The 15,848-nt window shown below is 42.7% G+C and overlaps 2 protein-coding genes across 2 annotated transcripts in view; one reads left to right on the forward strand and one right to left on the reverse strand.

The window, feature by feature from the left end:
* Nucleotides 1-13,971, forward strand: part of TXLNB (taxilin beta) — a 41,300-nt gene extending 27,329 nt beyond the window's left edge. Inside the window, exons 8-10 of the mRNA XM_082755857.1 lie at nt 4,603-4,695; nt 4,903-4,998; nt 6,126-13,971. Coding sequence (XP_082611983.1) covers nt 4,603-4,695; nt 4,903-4,998; nt 6,126-6,917 — 981 coding nt within the window. The 3' untranslated portion in view covers nt 6,918-13,971. The remainder of the gene's footprint in view (nt 1-4,602; nt 4,696-4,902; nt 4,999-6,125) is intronic.
* The window catches only part of HECA (hdc homolog, cell cycle regulator), a 57,937-nt gene that overhangs the window by 9,368 nt on the left and 32,721 nt on the right, over nt 1-15,848 (reverse strand). The gene's annotated exons all lie outside the window — the stretch shown is intronic.

Here is a 15,848-nt window from a genome sequence, read left to right on the forward strand (position 1 = left end):
TATACAAACTGTTTTCTGTGTATTCCTTCTAGTCTCATTTGACATCACGCAGGCTACAGTGAAGGCAACAGGTTATTTTCAAGCTGACTCTAAGGCAATGTCCCATGCTGCAGATCATGTTGTGGTACTTATGAGTGTTTACAGTGTTAAACCCCACAACAATGTGGGTGCCTTGGCTTGATTATTTACCAGAACTATCCTTCAGGCATGCTTCTAACCAGCAAAGCACTGAGGTACGAGCATATACTGGAACATATCTACCAAACGAGCTGATGTGCTATGCGCTTTTCTGGATGGGGGTGTGACAGCAGAGTTTTCATTAACTTTAGCTTGAACTTTGCATACAGAGGGTTTATACGAAGGAGCTTCTAGGCTTTCAGTACTTAGACTCTGAAACATTCAATAAAATAGCGTGACTTCCCCAAATTATATTAAAAGTCAGGCTGGAGCAAAAGACAGGCAATAGGTAGAAAAAAGTTCCCCCCCTTCACTTTAAAAGCAATGCAGTAATTCAACCTTGAATACAAATGAGAAAGCTAGGTGATATGACAGACTTTCACAACAAACCAAGACAGCACCAGTAGATTTTCCTGCACTTACAGGAACTGTCATGGATTCTTATCTTCATCTACATATCTGTGAGGATGGTCCCTCCCAGCAGAGTTTTGGGGCAGTCAGTCCTGCAGCCACTCAGCTCCTCACCCACCAGCAAGTACTTTCAAAGCCCTTGCTCACAGTTCAGCATACTGCTAAATTGTTCAAGTTTAGCTCTTGTAGATAATCTAACTCCTACCTGTTGATCAGTCAAGATGGGCTACTGTTAAAATGACAACCCGGAAATATGTTGTCCTTTATGTAGTGTTTCAAAGGCTAAGATAAGCAGGTAGCACACCGAAGGATATCAGGTGAACTGCTGCTGACACCAATTGGACAGGTTCTGCAATCAAACCTCAAAGGCCTCTGGCTGCGTCAGTCCCAAACACAGTCCCAATTTTCTCAGAGTGGTTTTAATTAAACTTTTATGGTCAACTAAAAAGAGTTTTGCATGCAGGCAGACCTCTGTAGCCAGTTTAATGAAGGTGAACATATCGATAAAAAACAGTATATTAAGCATACATTTGAAATGGTAAAATTGTTTTTAGAAAAATCCAGTCAAACAAGTGTGCAAAGGCGTTGATAATACATGTGCCCCTTGAAGACCTGTTTAGATGAAAATTAAGGGGTTCACTTGCTGAAATGAAACATGCAGTTAGGTGTTCTGTTCACGCATGCACACTCTGTCACTTACACAGCAGCCTCCATTTGGAATTACTGGGAATAATAACAATAATTAGCATTATTTACAGCCTGGCAGCACCAAAGGGCCTCCCACACGGACCAGACACCATTGTGCAAGGTGCTGTACAAGTGCAGAACAGAAAAAACACAAAGAGCTCCTTGATGCAAACAGCATGAAACAACCAATAGAGAAATGACTGCATGGACTTTACGAGAAGATCCTGGTCAATGAGGCAATTAGAAGCCCTAATATAGCTCTTGCTGCCTGCTGTGCTGAGTGAGATAACGCTCCAGCGTAGAGGAGGTGATGGAACACCCTGGTCTTCCTTGAGCTGAAGGGAACCTGAGGACAACAGCTTCATGCAGTCCTGTCTCTGGTCAGCACAACATGTTTGAGACAGCCGAATCCAGCCCTCCAAATGGTTGCAGGGCATTGGCGCCAGCTCAAGGAATACACCCAAACTGTGGTGGCACCTCCCAGAAGATGCACACCCTCCCCAGGAACATTGCTTATGTGGACTTCTTTAGCATCATGTTTTGAAACAAGGCAAGACGATAAAAGTCAGCCAAGGCCTTCCAGTTTTGGTAGCCAGCATAACACAACTACAGGACTATGTCAGCTGAGAGGAATGTGAAGGAGATGAAGGGGAGCCCTCACTGTAGCAACATACCAGGGTCAGCCTCAGAGCATGGAAACGTGCAAACACCACCATTTCCTGAAGCCATGTGCTCACCAGCTGCCCCTTGCAGCAGTGCTCCCTCTGCTCTGCCCACGAACCTCACAAAAGGGCTGGAGGGGTCCTCATCTGCTGCTTGGCCCTTGTCTTCCAGACCATGGAGCGTGAGTGCACGCTCCTGTAAGAGACAGCTCCCTTGGCCTGCTCCCAGCCACTGTAAAAACATTCATTCATTTATTATTCAAATTTAAAGTGCAGCAGCTATTCTTTGTGCCCTGGTACTGCCTAGGGCCCCAGCTGAGATCAGAGCTGGCCCTGTTCAAACCTGACAGGTTTTTTTATCTAATTAAACAATAGGTGAAAGTTGGGAGGGAAAAGCAGAGACAGAACTGAGGTGAGCTTTTTCAAGACAAGGGCTCTGGGCTGCCTCCCACCCCAGCTCCATCACCTCACACCAGGCATTACTCTATAGGGACAGCCAGTCTGCTGAAAATGGCCTGCTTGGTATCAGGTCCCACCCAGGCTGCTAAAGTAAATGTCTCCGAGTTTCTGTTAATGCATGTGTCCCAGCTCTGGCTACAGCCTCATATAAATACTCAGGGGTACGCTGTATGTCAGCGAGCTCCATTTTCGGCAGTGATTAACCTCCCATGCATTTACACAACTTGGCAGGGAAGGGCTGCAGCCAGGGAGCGTTCACAGCCACCGAGACCCTAATTGCCCAGTTTAAGCTTAGCTCGGGCATATCCACGCAACACTGCAATTATGGCAATGACGTGTTCCCAGGGGCTCTGTAACAGCTAACCAGAATGAACATAAATCATAACATAACTATATCCAGTCTGAAAATCAGAACTAAGCCTACCCCATTATTAGCAGCACTTTCTACATCCTCTTTTCTTCAGTAACTGAACAGTAGTGCCAGGGGAGGTGTGTGTTGGCTGGCACCACAGGAAATAAAGCTCCCAGTTAATCTTTTCATCAGCTCCCCATGGGTGGCAGCTCCCTGGCTGCTTGGAGTCCCCGTCTCCTCTGCGTCCACCCTGTCCCAGGCAGTGTGTGCCATGCCAGTTTCACCATCTCTAATGAGAGTTGTCAGGCTGGACAGACGAACTGTCTGATCACCTCAGCATTGCTGGGCATGCCTGGGAACCAGGATGAAGTGTTTGAGCTGGGACTGGTCGTCTTCTTTTCAGAAAAGCCGACAGATGTACTTTATATAGCATCCTGCATGGTTTTGGAGCTTTGAGAGTACTTTGAAAAAATAGTCTCAGATCTTCAGAACAGATTATTCGAAAACATCCACAGATTTTAGATAGAAGAACATGGAAGTATGGTTTACTGACAAAATGCAGCCACAGATGAATTTTCACATGGCTACCAGAGGCAAACTGATAAGCAAAATACAGACCCCTACTAGTCTTAAATGCTAGCACATCGCAAACAAAAAACTTTTTTTTTTCTTTTTTTTTCTCCTGGTCTGCTTTATGAAGTGAATTGAAGCTGGCAGAAGAGGTTGCCAGGAAATTATTTTCTCCACCTTTGCTGGCCTTGCCTGCAGCTGGAGCACACACACAGGCTGCAAAGCAGAGCTGACAGGGTGCCCTCCTGGCTCTCCTGTGTCATGGTGCTGGGATGCAGGTCAGCAGCACCCAGAGCAGGATCATGGTGGCATGATGCCAAGGTGGGCTTCACTCAGCAGCAGGGCTGACCCCATGTCAGATAACACAGGAGGAGAGCAGAAATGCTTTCCTTCTGAGGTCTTGTCCAGTGAAGCATCAAGCTCTGCCTGATGCCACTGCTGTCCATGACTTGTTCCGCAAATGGGGACTGGAGAGAGGGGAAACCGTGGCTGCAACATGATGCAGGGATGCCTCACCCCTAGATTGTTCAGATGTCAGCAGCAGTGTAGCTAGGCTGGCACATAGCTCCCAGCCTGGTTTGTCAGGTAATCGAGATGCTGGGTGAACAGGTGGATAAGCAGGGCTTAATGTTAGCTCGGGCACAGCTCTGACTCTTACCTGGAGCTAACCCCACTGCCTGGTCCTGCACAGCATTAGTGGTCAGAACAGCTCAGGATAGTCCCTGCCCATAGTCCAGTGCACCCACAGAGATGGCTCAGTTATCACATTGTCTTTGATTCAGTACGTCATCCTAGGAGTCTTCTCCTGCAGATCTCAGCCACAATTGCATATAGGACTTGTGAGGAAAGCAAGGGAATGAAAATCCATTCAGATTTAATGCTGTCCTCCTGAAGTCTCCAAGGAGTTACTTAGGGAAATGTTTCCACTAGTCTCCACTTCTAGGGAAGTTTTCATTTCTGGTCAACCTGCACAGAGGCACCACAGCTGCAAAAATTCACATACAGCATGCATAATTACCAGGTCTTTTTAAAATCACTGGCCTGTGTCTTTCTATTCTTCCTCAGATTGTCTTTCTGCAACAGAGGCATCATAATAATTTGCCACCTTAAAAAGATACAGAGTTTCAGTTCACTTATGTTGTTGGTGCTTCGTGGTCTCCAAACATTTACATGGCAAAAAACAATACCCCTTTTATTATCTAACAAAGCGAAGTATCATCATTCAGTGCACTGTTCTGGTGTCTCTGGAATCACTCTGTGTTTTTATTTTTCCCATTGATGTAGATCACTCTCTACTCTGAAAGGTTTGAAGAATTTCAGAAAACATTGACCAAAAGCAATGAAGTGTTTGCCACTTTCAAACAGGAGATGGAGAAAGTGAGTAGCTGCTCATATCTGAGCTCTGTACTTGGCTCTCTCCTTTTAAATTTTGGTATTTCTCACTGCAATAATTTCATCTGGGATGAGGACATTTCTGCATATTTTGGAGAGCAGAGTTATGAGTACAGCCAAAGGGCTGCCCTAATTACATTTGCAGTGTGGGATCCCTGTTGAGATTTAGCTTTTCTTCCTGATTCTATATAGATGACAAAGAAAATGAAGAAATTGGAAAAGGATACTGCTACATGGAAATCCAGGTTTGAGAACTGTAACAGAGCATTACTGGACATGATTGAAGAGGTGAGTGTTCTTTTTCTTCTCATGATGCACCCCTTCCACCATATAATGCTTTAACTGGGAAATGCAATGATCTGAAACTGCCAAAAGTCAATTTAAAACTGTTCTTGATTCTAAGAGTTGTTTTTTTTTTTGTTGTTGTTGTTGTTGTTTTTCCAAGCTACCTTGATAATAAGATCACTTTAAAGAGAAAGACAAAATTCACATCTGCTGAGACTTTTAGACTGTGCAGAAATATGCATTATGTCCATGAGAAACTGAATTATGTAACTGTGAATTTTAAGTGCTCTAAAAATGCATAACTGTGAACACTGTAACAGAGAAGCAAATTGGCATTAGTTCACTTCATGCTACTTTCTTTTTGCATAAGAGCATCCACCCAGGGAATTAACGTGCCCTAATGAACTTTACATTCACACCTTTCGTTAACTTCTGGTGTAGACAAACTCTAAGAGCCAAAAGCAAGCACTGTGGCTCATTGTAATTTGAAACATGCTCTTACAGAGGCGGTGCAGAGGAAATTAGTAAGCATGCTGGAACTCATTCAAATAAGATAAGAAGCTGCCTGAAGTTTCACTCCAGACTTACACTAAACTTGGGCCAGGTCTTGCTGGTTAGCCTGAAGCTCTTTTCTATATTTATTTTTATGGATTTTTTTGTATCTCTTGGTTCCTCACTGGGTGTAAAAGCAAGAAAATACTCCTTTTCAGGCTACTCTCACAGCACCCAGAAGAAAAATATAATAAAAACGTAACACAACTTTTCCCCACCCCCCTTCCAAATTCACATCCAGCCCCACCAGAAACCCAGGTAGGCTTTTGGGTGCATATCTATATGAACATATAGTATGTTCTTCCATTTGTACAGGTTATCAAAGGGTATTCCTTCAAACATTTGGGGATGAAATTGATCTAAATCTGTATGGAGAATTTTGATATACTAACAGGGGTGGATTTCCTCTTGCAGCCTCAGATCATAGTTATTGTAGAGCAATTAGTGAAAGCCAGCTACCTCAAAGAGTCCTGTGAGGGTTGCCTAGATCTCAAATTATTTTCTAATTGCCAATTCCACCAATGATTTGCATGCACACAAACTTAGCCCATGCCTTTGTCTAATGTCTTTGACCACAGAAAGCCATGAGGACCAAGGAATATGAGTGCTTTGTGCTGAAAATCCAGAGACTAGAGAACCTTTGCCGAGCTCTGCAGGAAGAAAGGAATGAGTTGTACAAAAAAATAAAACAAGCACAGTTCCCTGAAGAGGTGAATGGAAATGACATCTTAGAAGAAGAAGAAGATGATGCTGATACAAACCCTTCCTCCTCTGAGCAGGCAAGCATTGAGTTGCGTGCCACTGATGATAGCATGCTAAAGGAGCTGGCTGAGGCTTTCAGGGTGTCCCACAAGGTGGATGAGTCCCTCCCAAGCAACAGCAGCAACCCAGAGCCTCATGATGCTCAAACATGTAATGACATCTCAGAGCCAGAGCTCCCCTCTCATCTCACCCCATGGTCAGAGGCTGGGAATCTCCATGAGCAGCCCAGCACAAGCACATCAACACCTCCTGAGCATGTGCCAGCACCCACTGAAAATACAACGCCCACCAAGAATGTGCCAAAGCCCACCAAAAACATGCCCACACTCCCAGAAAGGGTGCCAGCACCCACAGAAAGTGTGCCAATACCTCCCGAAACCATGCCAGTTCTCACTGGGAATGAGGCAAAACCCATTGAAAACACGCCAGCAACCCCTGAAAGCATGCCAACACCCACTCAAAACATACCTGCTCCCCTTGGGAATATGCCAGCAACCACAACAAGTCCACCAAAAGCTGCAGAACGTATGGAAGACCTAGCAGAGCAGTCTGCCCAAGGTCAGCCTGCAGAACAAACAGGGGATACAGACATGGAAGCGGTAGATTGAAGACACTGATGTGTTCAGGCCTGCCTTTCACAAACCACAGCTCTACTTTGTTCCCCAAGATTGGTATCTTTTTTTCTTTCTAAAGAAACAAAAAGTAGATGCTAAAGCACACTCATACATACCTGTGAGCGAACGTAAAGTGCTTCTCTTTGCTACCACTATCCTTTAATATTGAGTCTGCATATTTTGCTGTCCTTCATCTGCTTGAAGCATAATATTTTCTTAATGACAGGAAAATACAACAAAATTACAGTATCTTTTTTCTCAGGCACAATGAGTCATCTCATTCAGCAAAATAATTTTGAATTGTTGAAGTTTCATGTTTGAAAAGTCATTGCAATTCTCATACATATATTTAAAGTCTCAGAATTAATTGTATCTGTTCGGTTTGATGTTGCATAAAAGATGCCCTACTTGGAAATGTAGAGATCTCAATAAATGAGGGGAAAGAAATCTGTGATTATAAAGTAAAATAGTGAAACCATCGATGTGGTCAGCCAGCTCCAAGGTGATGTGTAAAAACAAAAGGGGAATTTTTGTAAGTGTAAACTACCACTCGGTGCTATGTGGACTCTACAACCACAAACCCTTAGCCTTACTCTGGATTTGTTTTTTCTGATTAGTGCTCAAAAAGAGGTTTTGTTACCAACAGAACAATGGGGGAAGGAAAAATATATTTTCTATATTCTTCATAAAATGTCTGAAAACAACAGCAACTTCTGAACTGATGGCAATTCCAAAGATAGGGATAACAACCCTTCTCCTGCATTCAACAGAAACTAGTTTTCTGGTTTGTTTTACCATTTGAGATCACAGCTGCAACAGAGGGGTGCATGCCTTCTTCCAGCCAGCAAACAAGTTTGGAAGTTCAGAAGTAGCATGCAGATCCTGGAACTTAGGCCAGGGGCAGAAAAGGGAACCAAACTACACAAGAAGGTACCAGGAGGTACTCCAGAAGAACCCCCTGTGGGCGTGCTTCAGGAGAGTGTGATCCCTCCCGGTCACAGCCACATGAACAGTGAATCTTCCTCACAGCCACATGTTCAGTGAAACTTTCTTCTGTCCCTGCTGCATGTACTGATGCACCCAGGAGAAAGGCCTGTCACCCTGTCCAAGTAAATAAGAGAATAGGTACCATGAAAGCAGGAATCCCTCTTACCTTCGGGAAACCAGCTGCATTCCCATCCCCTCTCTCGTCTAACCAGCCCTTCCTATCTGCCTGCCAGCACACCATTAGCAAACAGTTTTGCCACCTTGTCAGAACTGCCAAGCCAGAAATGCTGATTCTGGCATCTAGAACAAGGGTGAGGAAGGAATCAGGTAAGAGAGTGCACGTACCAAGACAGCTGTACAGTCTCAAGCAAGAAGAGTAAGAAGGCTTTAGAGAAAAAGGTTAAAAAATCCTGCTGGCACATTTCTTGTTTCTCATCCCCTTCTTCCGAATTCAGTCTAGATGTTTTGGATCCTGATCTGAACAGCTTAAGAACCTGAAAAGGGCAATTACATGGGATGTCCGTATGCTGGAAAGAGAAATGTTACAATCAAACAAACACATGTTTAGAGATAAATCCCAAAGTTGAACCAAGAGAAAAGATGCCACTTTGGCAAAGCATGGGAGACAATTCACAGAGTCCTTCCTGCACACCACCAAAAGCAAGGTTTGAATCTTTGCTTCCTGCCAACATGTGCCTGCACTGCTAGTCCAACCTTTTCAAGAGCTAACCCTTCAAGGATACAGACCATGATTTGCAACTGTAGGTTGTTTTGATATGGCCTTACAAAGTAGCTATTTGGGCTACAGTTTAAAAATGTAGATGCCTTATGTTCAATACCAAGACTGGCAGGATTTATTTCATGTCTTTAATCACCTGAAAGTGGATTATTCAAGTCTTAGTTATCTTAAGCTCCTTTTATAAGTAATTGAGATGAATAGGCATCTTTTAAGGACAAGTCATCTTACAGTAAGACTGGCATCCAAGACAGAGCAAAGTGACTTTCTCTCTGAAGGTGCCATTTCTCTTCAATGATTCTAGGGCTAGCCTAAGACAACTAGCTTAAATTAAAAATGATGATTATTAGGTGTCTAAAAAAGGCAAGAGGAATCTCACCAGACATTCAGCTTCAAGGCCCTAAGCAAATCATCCTCTGAAATGAAAGCCTGTGTGCCTGTGAAAACATTAACTTGTAACAAGTCTTTATCCTAAAACAGAAAACTATACTCACTTGATTTATTTACTTTAGTTTCTATTAACTTAATTTTTTAGAAATCTAGTTTAAATTATAAGTTTTGTTTGGTTTTAGGGTGGCATTTAAAATTAATTCAATTTAAATGACTTTTTTTTTTCCTTTCTTGGTCTTGTTTGATTCTGTTGCCATTGTGGTATTAGCCAGCATGTAACCAACTTCTTTTTCTTTAAGTAGGCCCTTGGAATACCTTTAATTGTTGGAGTTTTCTCATACAGTCAAATATTCAATTACATAATAATAATGATCAACATGTCCTCATAACTTTAACTCGGTTCCATTTTACATTAATCATTACAGCCACGTCTTTAATTATATAATAGTTATCTCATACCTTCCAACTTCAGCAAGCAGGGAGGTGAGGATCCTACAGATAAAACCTTCCTACATAGTCATGATCGATTCTTACAGCTTCATCCCTCATGAAGAATTACACAACCTTCTGGGAAAATCACTCCCACTCAATCCCTCCTTCTTCATTTGGGCCTTTTTTAATATTTGCATCTAAAATTGTACTCACATACCTGCAATTCTTATTACTCCATGATTTTCTACCCACATACCTGTTGCTTCTGCACTTTATCCCAGCAGTTTCCTCTTCGTACTCAATACTTACAACACTGAAAGCACAGGAGATGCCATCTCCCTGCTTTCAGAACTTGGCCTCGTGTTCACAAGAGATGGCAGAAAGAGTTGCAGGGGAGATTCTGACTGACCCCAGGCTGGACGGAGCATTTACAGTCACACCAGGGGGGTGTTTTGTCTGTAATCTTGTGGTCTGTGGGAGGGAGCCTCCTCAGCAGGGAAAGTCTAGAAAATCTGGCCATGTACCTGTTCATTATCTGTTGCATCAGACTGAAGTTTAAGCCAATATCACCATCACAGATTCCCGTGCATGAATCCATTTTCTCAAATTCTTCTTCAATGCTGACTGCCGGCCTCCTCTTGCTCTCTTCCTGTACTGGTGCCCTATACAAAAGCTGCCTCTGCATGGTAGCAGTGTCATCTTGAAAAACCTCTGGGATTGCAGTCAGTACAGCAGTTCTGCTGCACATCCCTTGGTTACCTCTGGACTCAAGACACAGAAACCCCAGCACCCTTCTGTGGTCACTTGAAGGCAGTAAGTAGCAGTGACACGTGTAACTTCCCCATGGTTCATTCCTATCATCATTCTCCTACTGACATTGCCAGTCTCATCAATGCTGGTGCGGGCTGTGGTTCCCTCTTTTAGTCTTCCTTTTATTTCACATAATTTTTCCCATACCGTCCAGCACAGATTTTTGGGGAGGAAAGGGTTATGGTAGCTGTATCCTTCTGTATCCTTGCTAAAACCACCCATTGCTGCAGTGCTTCCAAACCACCCACGGCCTTTGATTTGCAAAAGCTGCAAATGAAGAAGCATAATATTTCTCTATTCTGCATGCCTGACCTTTGTCACCTCAAAAATTTAACAGCTCCACTGCTGAACATGTAAAACAACATTTTTCAACAACCCATAATTTATCCAAATGTGAGGGGATTTTCATGACGACAGCTAAAATCACATCCATGATGCTAACACAGCCCTCTCACCTAATTTCTGATCACTGTGGCAGACCGCAGCAATGGTAAATCTTGTTGGCTAGAGATTAGTAAGGAACATTACAGCTCAGGAAAAATAGTTTTTAACTGTGGTCTCAGAAACAGCTTAACTTTTCCAACAAAAACTGAACAGAAGTAGACACAGGCATGGAAATATATAATCCAGATGACTGAACTTCAGCAACAATATAGGCAGCGCAGAACAGGGATATATAATATAATATAATATGGGGCAATGTTTTCATAAGCTTCACTGTTAACAACATCTTTAAATTCACAGTCAATCAGACTGCAGCCAGGCACAGATGATGTTCATGCCACCTCTCTCTCTTTGCAATGAGCAGCGTTGCACTCATCAGTATGGCACTTAGGCTTTTTGCTCTGTTAGAGAATTACAACAGGACTCGTTTCTCTCCTGGGCCCACGGATTAACACTGCATTGCCATTCACACTAACCTTCAACCATTACCTCTGCTTAGCAAAGGGGCAAACAGAGGGAATGGAGGAGGCTGGACAAGGAAGTATGGAGGGCAGATGGAGAAAAGGTGTTTGCCACTCCTCTTGCCCTCAACAGCTTGCACTAACAGTTCACTGTGCAATGCTGTCTTGTCTACTGAGAAAAGACTTAGTGCATCACTTTCAAAGATGGAGGAGGAGAAAACAGCTATGTCAAACCTCTAGGAAGACCCAGAAATGTCACCAGCCGGCCCTGGGAGAAAGGCCAGAAAGATGCCAGGAAGCACACCATTCATGTACAATTCTACACCAGCAAAGTAGCTTACTTTCTTAGTATATCTGATTGAAAATATTTTTATGCTTAAAAAGATAAATAAATCAGGAAGAGGCTTAACTGCAAGTCTGTCTCTGACAAAGTTATTAGGATTCAGCTTTGAGATGCAGATGAAACACTTGCAATCCAGCTTGAAATAAGGACAGCCTTAGAAAAACACGATATGCTCAGCATAAAAAAAGATTGTGGAGTTGGACTAAAATGTCATACCTTGCAGCCATGAGTCATGAGAAAAGGAAAAGATGAGGAAAACATCTCACATTTGCTGAAAAAAAAATAAAAAACAAGTGTAAGTACAAGAAAAAAAAAGTTCTGAAATAGTAAAATATTCCTTCTTATGAAAGAAGAAAAAAAAAAAAAAAAAAAAAGGTGTTCAGAAAGCCCTCTTATTTGCATGAATCATTTCATACATTGATTCCCAAAATATGTCATGGAGTGCCTTTCATCTCAGAGAAGCCTAAAATGCTTTTCAAGCTGTAAGCATTGAGGAATGACTTCACTCCAGGCTGGAGAGCCACCTGCTTTGGGCTGTAATACAGCAGCAGTGCACAGCAGAAATAGAGTTGGGCAGAAGCTCTTATTAGATATAAACCTTCAGAGCAGAACCCAACCAGTACCTGCCTGGTATCAGAAAGAAACATTTGCAATGATCAGTTTATTCCCTAATTGCCTTTGTTTTTTTTTTTTTGGTTTTTTTTTTTTCATTTTGCTCTGATAATTCTGGCACTGCTATCAGCAGAAAACAAAGGTCCAACTCTTTGCAGGTGTAAGTCAGAGCAGCTCCTTTGGAGCCAGTTGAGCAACACATATTAACATCAAATGAGAATATACTCCAATTACTGAATTACTGAGCCATTAGCAAGTTCTCTGTTCCTGTGAGTGAACATTTTACCCAGTTGATATTTCAGGGGCCCTGAGAGAGTCAGAATGGATTTACTCAATTAGAATTTGGCCAACATGTCACACTTAATGAACCTATTTTAGTAAAAGTGCCAAGATGCAATCTTTATTGACCACAGGTGGCCATGGCCTCAGCCTTGCAGCTCATCCAAACATCAAGCGCTTCTGTGTTCCAGCTAACATCCTTTCCTCAAAGACGATCAAGGACAGAGCACAATTTCGTGAACCACTATAACCACTTCCTGCAGCGCTTCATTCTTTCTCACGCTTCTCCCACCCAATGACTAGTCTAAACCCATTCTGCTTACTGAAGCTTGCTGGATATACCTTGTTAATATTAGACCAAAATATGATTAGTTTTAGATTTCATTTCACACCAGATCTAGGTCAAGTCTGACGAGATGGTTTGAGCTTACAGATGCAACAACTCACTGACACCATGAAGGGGGAAGTCCTGTTCCTCTCACTAGGTTATGGCATTACTTTGTAAATAAATAAACAAATTCTTAATGTAGCTCCCTAAACTGGATTACTATGTGGTTAGAGTGCCAGTGCCTCGCTCAGCAAAGAAGCTGAAAGGAGCCAAGGGCTTTTGAGCATTCTTGTGACCCTGCATATCAACAACAGGTCACGAAAGGTCATGAATTGCTCCCCCAGCAGATCATTCTTATTGCACATCACTTCCAGATTGTGAACCAGGGCAGCCTACAAACTGCCAGGTAGTTCAGTTTCTGGTGGGAGGAGGAAGGAGAAAGAAAAAAATGTTAAAAGCTGAACACCTCCAGTGTCACAGCACTTCTACAAAGGAAAACCCTAAGTAAGTTCCAAGGGGAAAGCCAAGTTGTACTAGCCATCGTGTTATGCAGCTACCATCTCTTCCCTGGTGTTTCCACCCCGTTCCCCAGAACTAAGAATGAAACACTGGCATTAACAGTAATGTGACTTGCAGCTTCCTGCCCCACTCAAGGCATTGCTCCTGCCTGTGCACTACACCCCCTGCCCTCCCCAGTGTGCTGATGTGTGGCTGCACTCCAACTAGGTCACCCAAAAAATCTGGGTTAAAAATTCCCCCCACATATCAAGAAGAGCTATTTTTTAACTCAGATCATAGCAGGTTCTTTTTTTTTTTTTTTTTTTTTTTTTTCTCCTTTTAAATGAAAATATCTCGTGAAGCTATGACCTAAATTCTGGTCAAAGTAACTGCTAATTGAACTTCATCAGTCTTTCCATCAAAGAAGTGGAGGCAAATGTATGCAGCTGTGCATTATTTGGATGTCAACTCTGGAGCATAGTGCTGTTCTCAGAGTTAATACTAGCATTTCCATTGATTGTTTTGCAGAAACCTCCACTACTTGTAGACTGAAAACTGAATTTGAAGAGGGAAATTTGTATTTTAAAAATGAATCTTATGCTATACAAAAGACAGGGAAAATGCAATATACATTTTGCTTTGATAGTGAGCAACTACACAGTTTGGGGCTGTTCTTTGCATCTTTTGATGGTACAGGAAATAAAAACTATCATGCTTTGATGCAGACACCCTGGGCTGAGTTTCTTTCTTTCTTTGCTTATCATACTGCTAAATGTCATTAAATCGATGTCTATAGACCACAGAACACCAAAGACTTGTCTTTTTATTACATCAGAGACTGAATGTAATGGAAAGAAGATGAGGCATTTGTTCCCAGGAAAGGGAAAAAAAATGGTGTGGTCAATGGTATTTGTCTTAGAAGCAACCTTTTTTGTGTGTTACCTCCTGAAATCAGGGTCACAGATGAATGACCTCAACTGGAGACCATGTTGGTTTTAAATTTGAGCTGCTAGACCATTGCTAGACTGCCAGACTCTTGCACCAAACCACACTTGATTGGTGCTATTCCATACAGCTAAAGCCTGTACAGCAGTCTTGCTGACAGAAATAGCTGCATGATGTAGGGTCAGGAAGAGAGGTACCTGCCACCACAAAGATGTCTTAGTCAGCGGCACTTCTCTCCAAGTGCCTAGGTCAACCCATTCCTCTTCACCTATTGTTTTCAGTATCATTCAATACACCCACATCACTTTAAAATACAGATCAAAATAACCTCAACTTACAAACAGTTGGCTTCACCAGAAGGGAGACTGAACTTCTCCTTCTAAAGTAGGACCCTATTTACTTTGTGTGAGCACAACAGCGGCTCTCATTTACCCACTCAGGCCCTCGACATTTTTGGTTTATTTTGTCTGCCATTATCTATCTTTACATCTATATTAAACACATGCTAGTTTAGATTCTTGATGGAACATAGCTTCCATCTGCAGCTACCAGTGAATTAACGTATACTAACATCTTAACTATATATTAATGTAACACACCACATGTAATTCATGTAGCATGTTCTGTCACAGCTATAAAGCATATAGACCTGCAGAGCTGTAACATGTGCCTCCAGCCTTGTAACACCTCAGCTGCAGGGGTACACTGCAACCTCCTGGGCAGCAGCAGTAGCAGAAGCTGTAGCATTGTTGCTCCACTTAGGGATGCCCTGGGATCCTGGTGGCACCCTACACAGCCTCATCAGCGCTGGCAGATGGCAGGCACAGAGACATTCCAGGCTGCATACCTGGAACCCCTGCAATCTTTGTATTATATACAAAATCCCTGCTCTTAGGGCCTCCCTGTCTCAGCCAAATGATCTTTCTGCCTCAGCTTCCTGCATGTAAAACTGGGACAACACACCTGGTCGCTAGTTATTTGGAGTGCAAGTTTGCTTATCAACATTTACTTCTCAGTAAGATTAATTGCTTTCATCCAACATAAAGAGCCATAAAAAATCTACAATAATAGAATACTTCATGTTGATAGGGACCTCTAGAGGTCACCTCCCCTTCCTAACCCCTGATTTTGCTATTGTAACAGCTCACATGATCATTTCCTAACCCAGCTTGGTAAAATTGTGTCAGGTGGCTTTAGATTTAGTATGAAAATGCTGAAGCAAATCAGATCATCTTCACCTGGCTTTGCTTGGTGGGATGACTTATGGGGCAGCTGTGCTGGCAGATTAGAGGAGCAACCTTTGGCAAGTGGATGTGTTTATCCAGATCTACCAGGAACGCAAACTCCTCACCCCCTGCACCTGCAGCTCCAAAAGGACATGTGGCACAGCATCCGTTACTTGGATTCCACCTCCCACCAGCTCAGGTTCCTACACTTCATGAAGTTCTCCTGAGGCTTTGACAAAACATCCCAAATCCTCAGCAGAGTAGTAACTGTTAACAGTATTTACACAGGTGTATGAACTTCCCACATGTTCTGTTCTTACTTGCCATGCAAAATGTCACAAAGATTAATACAAAGCAAACTGTAGCATCACTGAGAACTTGAGGAAAGCCTACACATACACGTTACATTCAACTAGATAAAGCAAGCAAAAGCC

Source organism: Aythya marila, assembly GCF_965140915.1.
Source record: "Aythya marila genome assembly, chromosome: 3".
In the NCBI taxonomy this organism is placed as follows: domain Eukaryota; kingdom Metazoa; phylum Chordata; class Aves; order Anseriformes; family Anatidae; genus Aythya; species Aythya marila.